This window comes from Onthophagus taurus, chromosome 6 (assembly GCF_036711975.1).
Source record: "Onthophagus taurus isolate NC chromosome 6, IU_Otau_3.0, whole genome shotgun sequence".
NCBI classification, from domain to species: domain Eukaryota; kingdom Metazoa; phylum Arthropoda; class Insecta; order Coleoptera; family Scarabaeidae; genus Onthophagus; species Onthophagus taurus.
The window spans coordinates 9,856,434-9,872,488 of record NC_091971.1 but is presented as its reverse complement, the minus strand read 5'-3'; the positions used below and the strand labels follow the sequence as shown (position 1 = coordinate 9,872,488).

The following is a 16,055-nucleotide window of genomic DNA, read 5'->3' as shown; positions in this document are numbered from 1 at the left end:
AAAATACATGAGTATTAACATTAATAGCAAAAATAAATAATAATAAATCAATTTTATGCCACTTCTATAACTGCTTAATAGTAAATAGTAACATTTATTATATTATACTACTATTATATAGTTATATTAATTTTACAAGTTTACAAATTTCGATAAACTTTTGGACTTGACCAGATGAGAACGACTCTCAACGTAATTTGATGCTTTGAATCTGTATCTTTGACCCGTTTGTCAAAATTGATTCTGGATTTTGGACTTTTTAAACTGACACTGCCAAAAAGTAAAGATGAATTTAAAAAAAACTGGTGATTTTCACAAAACGTTGTGATTGTGTTTAAAAGTAGGTAAAAGCAGTAAAAGTGGCAAAATAATAACCAACTGAAGATTGCAATACTATTACTGTTTTGCAATGTGTCCAGAACAAAGTTGTAGAAGTGGTTTTCACTTGGTGAAAAAGTATACTTTTCGTTTTTATTGCCAATGTTGATTCTGGATTTTGGATTCGCGGAACGGCAGGCTGCACCGCTCGCAGCACTTTGACCTCAGCAGATCTCTTGTACTTACCTCCCTCTTTTGGTCAGCATTAAGGTCCTTCCAGTCATAATACCTTGGAGGCAAAGGCTAGAATTTGTCCTGCTTGTACTGCCTTGATTCCACCCATGCGAATCTGGATCATTGTTGCTATCACCGCCTCCTCAACGTGATAATTGAGAGGAGGAAGGCACAGCACATTCTCCATTGCTACTGTTGGTGTGGTTAATATCAAGCCTGTAACGTAAAGACAAGCCAGACGTTGCAATTTTTGTAGTTGCAAAACAATCGTTTTATTTCTAACTCTTGGCCACCAGTTTACGGCGCCTTAAGTTAACATTGGACGTATCACTGCAGTGTATATCCACAGGGATATTTTGGGTGTTAAACCCCACTAGGTCCCAACGGCCCTTCTGCACTAAGCGAACGCAATGCGTGCCTTATTTATCTTACCTTCGATGTGCGGTCTCCAAGTTAGCGTTTTATCCAGGATATATTGCCAATGTTATGGAGAGAACCAAAAAATCATATTGGCTACATTTAGCTACATATTGGAAATAAAAAACCATCTATTCCAGTTATTCAAGCTGTACAAATGACAACACAATGCATACAATTTTGGCCAAAATCAAAGATCTCCTCTGTACACCTTGTAAATCCGGGGTATCATTTCACAGCTTCTTGGTAATAAACACAAATCTTCGGATTTTGCTCAATTTATTGCAAAATTACCACAAGATTGGATCTTAAGTTTTTTCTTGAAAACTTAGCCGATACGAGCATCGAGAAACGATACCAAAGACAAAACGAGATCGGCATTACTTTCATTGAGTGAGTTTGTCGTTTTGAAGCTCATTTAATCTTTTACTGGAAGCGACAGAAAATTTATTTTACAATATCCTCGAGTTTATCAAAATAAACACATTCAAGTTGGGTTGTATACAATGAAACGAAAGTTGAAAATATTTCACGGAAAGATATTTTATTCCAGTTAGGACATGAACTTTATAAAGTTGAATATGAACGTTATGAAGCTACAACAACGGCGACATCTTCAACAGCTTCATGTAAAACCACTTCCTTTTCAAAAAGGGGAAAAAGGTGTCAAGTATTGTTGAGGTAATAGAATTCGCTCCAAGTGTAAAAAAGTATAGAAGAGAAAGATACAAAATGCGAATGAATAAGGAAATATTTTTGTAGAAAATAGTGTTATTTATTTATAAGATTTCAAATCAAAAACAAGTTAATTACATACCAAGAAATATGAAATCTTCGTCAATAACCATTTAAAATGACCCCAAACACGCCCTCCTGGCCAAAGTTTAGTTGTTCAATATAAGCAAAACATATCATTTGGCATAGTTGGAAATAATTAAAAATAATTTACGCAAAATTTAAAATTTTGCTTCTCAATGTTCCAATTAATATTCAATTTAGTACTAATAATCTATATAATGATTTTCTGCTTTCATGCATACTTTTCAATCTAATAACATGTTGGATTAGATCCAACATGTTATTATGTCCGCTTCCTTCTCAGAATTTGATATCAATGTGAATAATCGAATGACACGTACAATATATGAAGGTATAATGCTTGAAGACGTTGATTAAAAACGAAGTCAACGTCAAAGGCACTGTCATATTCTCCAGTTGCTTTATTTTCAATTTCATTTCCACTTGGACTATAATTGAAAGAAGAACTTATCGAACCTCATTCATTCTTTGGCAAATGTAGGAAATAAAGTAAATAATTTATGAAGCAATATTTGTTTTTATGGCCTAACCCAAGCACATTTATTTTTTCACTATTTCTAATTTATTTAGACAGAACCAAAATGAGCCATCAAAAGTTTTAAGTTATTATTAAGGTTAATCTAATCATATTTGTATCCATTTTAAATGATTTTACATGATAAGATATCAACAATAAAATTTAGAAAAATTAAGTATATGTTTAAAAAGTTAGATTTGGTCGAAATCGTTTTCAAATTAACCGGAGTGTGGCCTTCACTCGACTTTCTCACTTTTTTGTTAACTTTCAATTTAGAAGTATGGTATTAGATGTTAGGAATATAATTTTGTATTCAAAATGTCACTTAAAATGTATTTTTTTATATTATAAATGGTGAACTGGAGAAGAAACTTTTTAAATAAATCCTAATTTCTAGGAAATGTATTGAGAAAGGGCCAAATTCCAAGAAAATTGGCAAAATAACTGTAAGCATCTCAATAATCCTCTTTCAGGTTTGCTGAATAAGAAGATGGCAAAAGTGGTTCAAATTTATCTTTAAAACCAATTCAATTTCATAGTAGATAGAGTTTGGAGTTAGAATTTGTTATTGAAAAATAATAATAAAACAACAATTATGGATAAATAACATTTCCGTTATGTTAAATATGCTAATAATTATGTCAATTTTGAAGTACATTTTTCGAAAATATTTCTAATATTGTATTATTTAAATAGATAAACTTAATTCTTAAAAAAATTTATCAAAAAACCCCCATTTAAACATTTTTTGTGTAAATTAAAAGTGACTAAAACTTTTAAGTAAAAATTTTTGCTTAGGCTAAAATATTTTCAGGTATAATTTTTTAAAAACCTTCTCTTATCTTCCATAGGGACTTGTTTTACATCCATCATTACCTGAGGCCAACAAAGAACCGGTTCCTACCGAAATTTTAGCCAGTTTCGTTATATTATAATGCATTCTTTTTAACCCAGACGTGTTATTACCTGTTCCATCGCGATAAATCTTACTTTTTTCTTTTTGCAAAGCTCGAATAAATCCTTTTATTTTAAAAAAATCACCACGCACAATTTAAAAATTTTAATTTTCTGTAGTGTAAAAATAATATTGACCATAGGAGATGTAAAATATTTCGTATTCACAAATCGTTGAAGATGTCGCCAAGTGATGTACGTGACGAAAATATCAATGTTAAATAATAATAACGTAGTGTTATGGACACTTGCGCGATGTCAAGCCATAAGTTACTTAGAATCTTACAGGATATTGCTTAATAGAACGTTCCCCACATATATTTCCGGATAATATCAACCGTTCGTTTGATGTGTTGGTTCATTTCTAATTCAAACGCAAAGTGTGATGAACAGTTTGATAGTTATGACTAATCGATTCCGTTTTTAGTTTGTCCTATTAATATTCGTCATCTTTTATGGCTAAACTAAAGTTTAATGAACTCATAAATTATTGATGATAGTGCGAAATATTTTCACGTGCCGTTTTCGTTTGGCCGGATTTTCTTAGAAGGAAAAAAAATTTCCTTGGTCATACATTTTTTTCGTTTTGGAATTTATTCTGAGTAACTAAGTCATTTATCATTTTATTTTCTAGTTTCTATCAATATTTATTTTAATTTTTAGATATTGCTACCGCAAATTTGTTCCGGAAAATGTACCAACTTAATATTTAGATAAGATAAACTTAATGAGAAGTTTGATAAAAATCAAATATACTTAGTTTTTACTTAACCAACTTCAAAATGTATCAATTAAGATTTAAATTATGCAAAATACGTTTAACCTAACAACATATAATTAGTAACTTGTTTAAAATTACGTTCTTAACCTTAAACACACCTTAAGGTAACACAAATGTATTTAAAAGCTCATCGTTATTATTATTATAAATTTGCGTGTTACTTGAATTTTCTAAACTCCCGAAGGCGTCACATTTCAAAGTTCTTGTTATGCGTCACGAAAATCTGCATAACAAATCGTCTTTTCCGCAACAGGTGCAATTATTCTCGCGTCTTTCTTTAATAGGAGACGGAAAGTTTTTCTGCAATAAGCCGCAACTTTCAATCTCATCGTTGTTGCGTAATTTGAGATTAATAAGATTCCGATGAATCATCAGCATCTTTCGGTAGTAGAGTTATTTTAGTGCTTACATTTACATTTTCTTATATCGACATCGATTTTTAACCTAAATTGTTTAGACCTCGAATCACGCCCACAATGTTTCCAAGAAAAAAAAAAAGATTATTTTTATGAAGAACAATGGTTGAGCTTATTCTCTGTTTAGTATAATTATTTCTTTTAAGATTAGTTACTCATGTAAAGTTGTAAATGGTGAGATAGAATAGGTGTTTGACCTTTTCGTTACGTTTTTAATCGTCTCATTGTTTTCGAAGTCTGTTATCACGACTGTCAATGACCGAAAATTGATGTTCTATGGAAGGATAGAAAAATGCGCTGCGCTCTTCGTCTTGCGGCGACATCTCGTCTACAGGTACCGTTCGGTCGTCATGGTTCTTGTAATAAAGCTAGGAAAGCTGGAACTGGACACTTAAAGCCTCGTTCATAACAGGATCTAAGCGATAAAAAGAATTATGCAAAAAAAAGCGTTTAATAAATTATTTAAAAATATGTTAGAAACCATACCCTATCCGGTTAAAACCCATTTCTTGTACGTAATTCCTAAAATACCCACAACAACGTCAATACTTGTAATAACCTTGAAGCTTTCCACTAATATCTTATTCATTCTCGTTCTTTTTTTAATCTATGAATAGGAAAAAAAAGCAATATTGGTGGTTTAGCTGAAGATGTGTAGGATTTAACCTTGAAAAGTAATTTGAAAGTTTTTTTGATATTCTTTAAGTTAAATTAAAATGATAATTTAATAAAGCTGATCTAAAAAATACTTCTAGTAAATGTTATAATAAAATATTTGGAATTAAATAAATGTTTATCAAGGTTGATAGAACCTAAGAGGACTGCTACATCCTTGGAATAGGTGTACAGCTCGACGACCCGTTCGTGACGTCACGCATGGGTAGGCAACTACTGTTTCATACTTTGAATTAGCAAATGCACCTAATAACAAGACTAGAACTAAAATCAGGACGGGAACTAACACTAGAACTAGAAACATTTGTGTTTAGCCGAACGTCTCTCAAGACGGCTAAACACGAATGTTTCTAGTTCTAGGTCTAGTGTTGGTTTTAGTGATAGTTTTAATATAAAACTAGAATCAACACTAGACCTAAACCTAGAAACATTCGGGTTTAGCCGTCTTGAGAGACGTTCGGCTAAACCCGAATGTTTCTAGTTTTAGGTCTAGTGTTAGTTCTAATGAGTGTTAGTGTAAAACTAATACTAGACCTAGAACCAGAATCATTCCGGTTTAGCCGTCCTAAGAGACGTGTGGCTAAACCCGAATGTTTCTAGTTCTAGGTCTAGTGTTAGTTCTAGTTTTAGTTCTAACACCAAAACCAACAGACCTAGAACCAGAATCATTCGGCTTTAGCCGTCCTGAGAGACGTGTGGCTAAACCCGAATGTTTCTAGTTCTAGGTCTAGTGTTAGTTCTAGTTTTAGTTCTAGCACCAAAACCAACACTAGATCTAGAACTAGAAACATTCGGGTTTAGCCGCAAGTCTTTCAAGACGGCTTAACCCGAATGATTCTAGTTCTAGGTCTAGTGTTGATTTTAGTGATAGTTTTAATATAAAACTAGAATCAACACTAGACCTAAACCTAGAAACATTCGGGTTTAGCTTTCTTGAGAGACGTTCGGCTAAACCCGAATGTTTCTAGTTTTAGGTCTAGTGTTAGTTCTAATGACAGTGTTAGTGTAAAACTAATACTAGACCTAGAACCAGAATCATTCGGGTTTAGCCGTCCTAAGAGACGTGTGGCTAAACCTGAATGTTTCTAGTTCTAGGTCTAGTGTTAGTTCTAGTTTTAGTTCTAGCACCAAAACGAATACTAGACCTAGATCACTAAAACCAACAGACCTAGAACCAGAAACATTCGCGTTTAGCCGTCTTGAGAGACGTGTGGCTAAACCCGAATGTTTCTAGTTCTAGGTCTAGTGTTAGTTCTAGTTTTAGTTCTAGCACCAAAACCAACACTAGACCTAGAACTAGAAACATTTGGGTTTAGCCGCACGTCTCTCAAGACGGCTAAACCAGAATGACTCTAGTTCTAGGTCTAGTGTTGGTTTTAGTGATAGTATTAGTATAAAACTAGAATCAACACTAGACCTAAATTTAGAAACATTTGGGTTTAGCCGTCTTGAGAGACATTCGGCTAAACCCGAATGTTTCTAGTTTTAAGTCTAGTGTCAGTTCTAATGACAGTGTTAGTGTAAAACTAATACTAAACCTAGAACTAAAAACATTCTGGATTAGGCATGCATCTCGGCTAAATTATTCTAAATAGATTATAAACAATGTCAACATAACATCAAATCAACTAAAAATAGCAAATTCTTATAAATAATGTAACTTTCACTTTTACTGGTAGTGTCGATTATGTAAATGATGTTGTCGTTTCTGTTGAAGGATTTATAACGTGACATTCATATGAATACCTACAATTTAAAGTAAAACCAATAAATAAAATTTAAGCACCTGTGGGAACTGTGAATTTGCAACATCTCACATACATTCCTATTAACTCGAAGACGGTTGTTAGAAAATCGGACTACATTTCTTAATTAATCAAGTTTAAATGGACGTTTTAAATTGAAACGATCCTGTTTCATTTCAACTATGAACAGAGCCTAAGCGGTGCGGTACGAAGCCGCGGCGGTTGCTGAAAAAGGCTTGGGACGAGCACTTAGCGACCGACGATAGCGGTTATTCTTCGTCTACGTTGTCCGGGCGCAGTTTTCAGATCGTGAGAAACTGGTTGTTAAAAGTGAGCCGTCGAGGACCCGGCAATTTATAGCGAGCGCGCGCGCGGCTTGGTCTTTCGGATCTCTTTCTGCTTGTCCTACGAGCTGTTATCCTGTTTCGTTTTGCTAAAACTCCAACCCACCATAGTGATGTTATTTTAATTTTTTTGCGGTCACCAGTACCACCACCGGTTCCTTTTGATCTTTTAACAGCCTTAAACCCCTTTTCATTCTTGAGAGAACCAAGAATTTGTTTATTTTTTTTTAATTAGCAAATTTCTGAATGGAAATTCCGCTACAAAATCGCGATATTAATATCACAATTAGATACTTAAAATTTAAAAAAAATAATTAGATAAAAATCATTCCAAGACAACCTTCTAGGAACGAAAAAAAGTTGTTGCACTTTTTTTTGGGCAATCATCAGATGAAAGAAGAAGTCGTCGTAAATCAACGATGCAAAAAAGGTCAAATTACTACCTGTTGGAACAAGAGAAGTGCCTACACGTTTCTTCGGACCAATTTTGCAGTCTGGTTAATTTTCAAATACCCAGAAGGACGATGGAAAATCGATCTCCAAAATCGATCCCTAAAATCCATCAAATTTTACTCCGTATCGTTATAAAACCAGTCGTTAACGCAGCATTAAAATCGTCACCCCAACAAAACGATCTTGTAAAGTGTCTTCTTCGGGTTTTGTTATATCACAGCGTTGTATACAGACATTCTGAAGAGACGCGTTTATTGCAAAGACGTTGAACGCGCGTGTCGCATATCAAAAAGAAGCAACGATTTGCATGCAAATGTATCCTCCTTTCGAAAGGGACATCTCATCCCGTATCTCATCCATCGACGCTGCCGTTCGATGGAAGTATTTTGTTAAAACTTTCACGTTTTCAGACGCCGCGTCTGTGCCAATGGCGGTACGTTTCGCATATATTATTAACTTGTCTCGGAATTCCCATTCAAGAAACTATTTCAAAATACATTAGCAAATTCCTTACACTCTTAAGAATTTGAAAACAGTTTAAAAGAAATTAATATATCAAAAACTAAGAAATTTGATGATTTAATACTGCTTAAACCGCTGCAATGATATATTACGTTTTCTTCCACGAAGAATTCTTTGTAATGTTCGACAAGAGGAACGTTCTTCATCCACCCTGACAGTTTGAAACCATAAATATCCCAACAGATTAATTGATCCTTCCTCGGTTGGAGATCGCTCTATCATATCCAACGGAAATAGCAGCAGGCATCATATCTAACCGGTGGTCTCTCTAGGGTTTCTTTAACGATGCGGAGAAGAAGAAGAAGAAGAAGCAGGTATTTCCTCATATCTTGGCGGTCATCGTGTGGGAACACGGCTTAAGGAGTCTCGAAGGTCACGTGGACCGTATCATGAACCGGGATCTCGGTTTCATTCAGAAAAAGATGCCGTCTGGTTCAGGCGCCGTACCTATTCGTAACGAAGGCGAAGAAGTAAATTGAGAAGACTTATTTCGTGGAATCCATCTTTATCGACGTTGCGAAATTGAAATTATCCCGCTCTAAATTTCTTTTTGAATAGATTCGGTTCGATTTTATCTCCGATGGGAAACACAATAGCGTTCCAAGCGCGTTTACTACCTGTCACAGTTCATTATTCACCCTCTTCTTTTTTTCGTTACTTCAAAGCGGTAGTTCCGAATGAGAAGAAGGTTCTTGGAAACAAGAACCCGAACAGTGTTAGATTTTAACCCCTATTGTACTATTGTGACGAGGGTTGATGTTTTTGTTACTTTTTTTTTCATTCTTGGAGAGTGTTAGGTGGGGTTTAGACGTTTTTAGAACGTGTTTTGACATGATAATTTTCTGGATTTAACAAATATTACAAAATAATTGGTCACCGTTTCAATAAGACGGACTTGGTTTATATCTAATAAATCAATATTTGTGAAGAACAAACCATGGAGTTTATGCCTGTGGGAATTTCTACCCTTCATCAAACATTGTTCGCTTTGTGTTTAAAGCCGCCATCGGGAACGTAAACGTTTGCTGACGGCAAAGGTATTTACTCCTCAAACCCAACTCGATCATGGATCACACGTCATCGGCGTCATTCTTCATTGAACAGCTACTGTGAAATCGAAATTAATAAGATGAGATGTGAAGGCTCATTATGAATCAAGGTCGGGTTTCTTATTGTTACTTTACAAAAAAAATCCCACAGCTTTTCAATTAACCACTTTCTATCAAGACCGGCTTATTCAAAAAAATCAATTTAAATCGAGCTGCCCGCGGAGCACGAGGATCACCTTTTGGTACGGTGAAGCTAATGGCCCGAGATGTACTACTATGCACGTAATCGTTCTCAGAAGACCTTACGAAGATCAAGGTATCCGAAGAAGAAGAAGACAATGGAGTTGAAAAGCAAGGATTCGTTTGTAGGAAGAAAACCGAACTGTTAACGGACCGTTAACGATTTTAGTTTCCTAAGAACTAATCAAATTCGATTAACACAACAAAAACAAAAAGGAGGTGGTTATATTACAGTTATAAATAACATCAAAAATTTTACATTCATAATTTCACATCTAATAAATAGAGTATAATAACAGAGAGTGAAACGCAAAGGAGTTATATTCTAAAGACAGGAAACATGACTTTGACATTTAGAATTTCCGTTTCCTCTTTGTATTTTTAAACCCACGTTAAAGAACACCTGCATTGAATATTGTTACCGAAGGAAATTAAAAGAAAACGACAATTTAGAAAAAGAATGTTGAAATGTATGGGGAAATAGATGAGTTCGTAATCGTTTTCACGACGATGACAACGCCTACGTAACGATTTTCTAAGAAATGCAAGCGAACGCGCCACCGGAGAGTTCGCATACCTAAAGTGGCCTCTTACGCAAAAATCGCGATTTTCTTTGTAATTTCTCGTTGGAAACGTCAAAGCAGTACAACGGCGTTGTTCGCCAACTAACCGAGTGCCACTGATGCCATTTTTCTTAGAACGGTATGTAGCTGTGCTCTACTTTTACATTGTAATGGTTTCGACGACGACGCGCAAGATCGCGGAAGACTCTTTATGGTAATCGGAGTTACTTCATTGAAATGTGACCAACAACGATGATTTCCATGAAAATGATGTTGCGAAATTCGTTCTAGATAAGGCATCGACTAACGTCAACGTTGTTGGAACAACCTTCGGGGTTCTAAGAAAAAAATATAGCGAATTTAATTAGTAACCTTCTCGACCTCTTCACCACCTGGTTCTTTGTTTGTTAAAGTTAGATTTCATACGAAAGATATGTCGATCGATGAGTCTACAAATGCTTGCGAGAACGGACGCAAGGCTTGTGGAACGTGAGACGTCTTAACTGATTAGAGAAAGGAAATGGGTAGGTGTGGTGTAGTGGAGACAGGATGTTCACACAGGTGGTCTTAGTAAAGGTGTTCAACAAAATGAAATAAAACGTATAATATTAAAATTTAGTTTTGTTTTTTTGATCGCATAAAAATCCCTTTGGGTCATACGCGCTGATAAAGATCTTAATACAGAAAAGCTTTCGACCAACAATAAGGTATGTAATTTATGAGTGGGTAATAAATCTTAAAAGTCGTCTGTAGTCGCCTGAAAGAGGTAAATCTGGTTCGTGAATCGGAGTGGGTCCACGCCCTCTCGCGGTTCCAGCGAAAAAAAAGGATTAATTGAAAATTAAAATTAATTTAAACGTACTTCCCGGAACCGTTTTGTACTTGCCGAGTTCGTTGTTTTGAAATTCATATCCGCCTAACGGATTTTACAAACTTTTTGTACACCGGATGAACCAGGATATCCTGTTTGATGTAGTAATTACAATTTTTTTTAATAATATTCTTGAATATTTTTTATACGCATCCTTTACTTCGATCTGTATGATGAACATTTTCTTAAAGATTAGCTCAGATCTGTTCGTTCAGTCTCATTTAGTTGTGCAAATAAACCACATTTGTAATACTCTAAATGTTTTGACGACCATTGGTCTAACGGTTGAAGTACAACATTAACATGTCGGCTAAAATCGCTCGGTGATGTATTGCTAACAAGAAGCATATCAGTCGATGGAGATTGTTTAGATTCGCAATATTGTTTAACCTCAGGGATGAAGTGCATGTCCAAACTTGCCCGTCAGAATTGTGTCCTGCGAACGCGCTATGTTTGGACACACCTTAACATTAACATAATATAGTCAGCTGCATTCGTACCATTTATCACAAATAATGAAAATCTTTAAGTCTGGAATTGTTTCTTTCAAAACAGTCCAAATTAAACACCGCAAGAATTTTTTCTTTATCTCTTATGATTCTTGTTATACAGGTTTACGTTAACATACATTCTTCTACTTAGTCACAAATTTTCATTGTGTCAAAAGGAAGTTATCAAAATTCCAGAACTATGACATCCTACGAGAAGGAATTGTTTAAATCAGAGTGTTATTATAATATGCTTGATACTTTAAATAGTAGTTTTCTGGCCTGTGTTATGTTATGACAAATATAAAATTGATTTGGTAATCTCTGTGCCAAAAAAACAAATTCGTCACTCTCGGAGAAATTCATAAAAGTTTACTTTCTTTATTGGAAATAATGATAAGATCCGCAACAACTTTCTTGATGATAAATTCCTTTTACTTGACAGAATACATCCGCTCTACATCATAAATATTTAGAGTATTGTTATTCTCAAGATCTGTGGCATCTCTGAATAGGTGTGTTTTAAAAGATGAATTTGTTTGTTGCAAAAGTACAAATACAAGTTATTTTTGTATTGGAGGCGCAAATAATTATTGGTTTTAAATTATGAGGGTAAATATAGCTCGGCACGAAGCACTTCGCTACACGCGAGCTCTGTTTGGAATTTGATTAAATGTTTGACTTGAACAATGTGAAAATGTGTAATTCAATCAAATATTTTTCAGTTTTCCAATTTTGGTTATTGTGTTTGATGTAGTTTCCTGGTAACCTTATGGAGTGGGTCGAAAAGTATTAAATTGCGCTCTTGTTTTACTGCGTATCCTGGATTTTGTAACAAAGTTAAATAAATTATTGGAATATATCCGAACGTATTCCAGGATCTAGTATTATAACTTTGTAGGTAGTAATATTTCAAATTTATCTGCATAACTATATATTGCTAAATATTTTAGAGGAAAAATAGGATCAAATAAATACACTTCTAAAATATTAAAGGTCATATAATAAATAGTCTTATATCACCGTAATTTCAGAATGGATTATAAGAAAGATCACAAAGAAATATATTCTCAAGTTAAGTGCAATTTACTCCAAGATTTTGGATACTAGGTCATGACCTGAAATACTCCAAGTCTCATTATTCTCCTCATGAAGACATAATAAGCTGCGTCGAGCTCACTATGTCTCTAAGGTCCACTTTTACCACCTCTTGAGAAATTTATCCGACTATTATGGTTATAATTTCTGGTACATTTCTTAAGTGATACCCTACATTGCCATATTATTGCGATATTTGAAAAAATTGTCGTTTTTTTTCAAAAATTTATTTCTCATAAACTAAAAGCGATTATTCAAAACGGCTTGTTGCATTAAAAAGAGGATACTTTAATTAATAATTGGTGACATTTCCACAAGGTTCCTTCAAGAAATTAATTTTATAGCGAATTTTGAAAATTATCGATGAAAATTGCAACATCGAAAATTTTACCAAAACTTCAAATATTGTTTTCTCAAAAACTAAAAGTTATATTTCAAAACGGGTTGGTTCATTGGAAAGAGGACACTTTTATTAACACTTTAGGAAATTTTCATAGTCATATTCCAAGAACTGGATTTTATACGAATTTTTAAAGCTAAATCGGAGAAAATTGCAATATTCGAAAAAATTGTCGATCATTTCAAACATTTATTTCTCAAAAACTAAAAGAGATTTTTCAAAACGGCTTGTTGCATTAAAAAGAGGATACTTTAATTAATAATTGGTGATATTTCCACAAGGATCCTTCAAGAAGTTAATTTTATAGCGAATTTTGAACATTATCGATGAAAATTGCAACACCGAAAATTTTATCAAAACTTCAAATATTGTTTTCTCAAAAACTAAAAGTTATATTTCAAAACGGGTTGATTTTTAAAAAATGGCCGGGTAGGCCGGATACCGGATAGTTGCCGGATATCCTTTCCACCACTACTGTATATCATTATTTTCATGATATATTTCTTTATAGCTACAAGATAAGTTATCTCTTATGGCGCAGTACACATGAAATCCATAACTTTAATGTTTCTAGTTATGGAATATTTGTTTTTTTCTCATATTAGTTGTTTTTGTAAAATCTGTTGTTAAACCAAAAGAGTGAGGTGTAACCGTTATTATTGTGAAAAGTTTGGGAAAAAGCCAAAATTATGTGCATAAACTGCACATTAAATTTCTTACATATAACGTACACTCCCTTCTCCGTATTTGTCCGTTATATTGAAGTTTTACTGTATTTAATGAACGTTGATGTTGTCGTAACTTCAAGATAAATGACTAATATGTACTCCCATACGAGGTCAAAATATATATGTTTTGTCATTTTTCACTTTCATTTTATATTTTTGTCTTTCACATTGTGTAATAACTTTTATTGCATTATTGTTACGTAGATAAAATAAATTTATAATTATGAATTATAATTATATGAAATTTAGTCATTATTTAATCATTTCCCGGAGTTCCCTTTGCTTCAATGAACTCCCAAAACAATTTCATTTGAACTGATGAATGAAACAATTTTCTAGGAAGACCATCTGCCCCACGCGTATCTAATTGTTAAACCAATTAACCGTAAACCGAGTGTTTAATAAGGAAATTCCATTACGTTTTGTACCCTGATATATTATACTCTCAATAGAAAATTAAAGGGTAAAAAATCCAACATTATTATAGTGTCTAATAGATTTTCGATTTAATTGCAGCTGCCTTTGTAAAAGCGGGGCAGATGTAATTTTATCGAAATGAAAATAAGATTAAAACACATTGATGACGTTGCATTTTGTTTTGTTCCAGGTTGAAAGATGGCGTGCCTCACCCTTGGCCAGGAAATTTATCTACCTTCATCATTTATCCTAATAGCGCTAATCAAACGATCTACACGCACAATGTTAACGGGGGTGATAAGGGAAATTACACTTGCGTTCTAAAGAACGATACGGATATTATTATACATCCGATTCAATTAGAAGTATTTGGTAAGTAGATTAGTCTATCAAAATTCGATCGATATACACAATGTAAATCTGTAGGTGATATAAAACCGACATGATCCATTGTCTGCTTGAAAGTAAAAGAACGCGTTTCTGGTATGGGTCCCGTTGAGTTAGTTGCAGCTGTTGTCGTAGGTATCACCCACGGTTTAGTATTAAGGTGGATATGTACTCTCGACCAGAAGAATTTTTCTACCGGAAACACGTGGGTCCCGATAATAAAACCAGTCCGCGGGACAAATTGTCTTATTGATTTTCCATTTAGGAAACTTGCTATGTGTACAATTTTAACGAACCTCCCCATCATGTTCCAAATAGGACCGACAATGCTTTGTGCTAAAATCAATTTGGCACCGCGTCTGAATATGGATTAGGGAATAACTACAACACCGATAGAAAATCGCGTGCACACGTGTCTCCCGCGGTGGTAAAAAGAGAAAGCCATCGTGTCCGCGACTCTTTGGGATTGTATGCGAATGTGGCAATATTTTGCGACCACCTGTGCGCACTCGTTGGCCCATTACACGGCCGGCAACCGAGCGAGAATTGCGTGTGTGGCGAGTTGAGTGGAGAGGCGATTCGGGCTTTGTTGCCCCCGCTATATGGTCTCTTACACCTGGTACGGTGACAAACGCGCAGATGGTCAGGAGGACACACCAGATGACTATTTCCGATGGAGTCCCGTCGTGTAATGTCTACCGCCATACAAAAAGAATGACATTTTTTTTTTGGAATCAAGGTGTCACTTGAACGACATATTGCAGCCGAGAAATTTACTGTTTAACGTTTTGAACATTCACACACCCATTTTTATATTCTTTTAAGAGATACAAAAATTTCAGTACATATCAGAAGATTTTAAAAGAACCAAATAAGGAGGTGGTAAAATTTCAGGTTATGTCTCAATATCGGTTGGACACTGATTAAACCATATCAAGAATGATTTAGCCGAGGTCGTTTGCGGGCGAGGCGCTACATTGATACCATACCTAAACAAAAATCGACCGGTTTATGACTATATCAAGTGTGATTAAGCCGAAGTCGCTTGCGGGCGAGGCGCTACATCAACACCATATCGATATAAAAATTAATCGCTTTACAACGATATCAAGAGTGGGTAAGCCGAGGCGCTACATTAATACCATGTCAATTTAAAAACTAGACCTTGGTAGTGTAGCAGAAAAGATAGAACAAAGCTAACAATTGACCACTTGTGGTATCTTCTTTTACTTGACGAAAAAGTTGCCTTAACTTGTTTTATGAGTTTTTGGTTGTATTGCGCTGGTTAGTTGTTTGTATGAAAGAATTGAGAGAACGAAAACAAAATTTATTCACGCCTACAAATAATATTTACAACATAAAAAAATATATATATAAAAATAATAAATGTATATGTCACAGGTAAAGCGTGCATTTCAGTTAATGTACACATTAGCCAGTTAATGTATACATTAACGTAACGTTTTAGTGAAAGTATTTATCAGTCATAGAGTGTATACATTTACTAGTGAATGTGTACATAAACTACTTTTTTTAATGGAAGGGATTGCATGTGATGCAAGTAGTAAGTAAGTAAGTATAGTTCGTTATGTAATATACTAGCAAACGTACTTTAAGCT

General features: G+C 34.4%; 1 protein-coding gene across 1 annotated transcript in view; it reads left to right on the top strand.

The window, feature by feature from the left end:
• LOC111427884 (interleukin-1 receptor accessory protein-like 1) overlaps positions 1-16,055 on the top strand; it is a 29,449-nt gene that overhangs the window by 1,877 nt on the left and 11,517 nt on the right. The window contains exon 2 of the mRNA XM_023063240.2: positions 14,240-14,421. Within this exon, the coding sequence (XP_022919008.1) occupies positions 14,240-14,421 (182 nt within the window). The remainder of the gene's footprint in view (positions 1-14,239; positions 14,422-16,055) is intronic.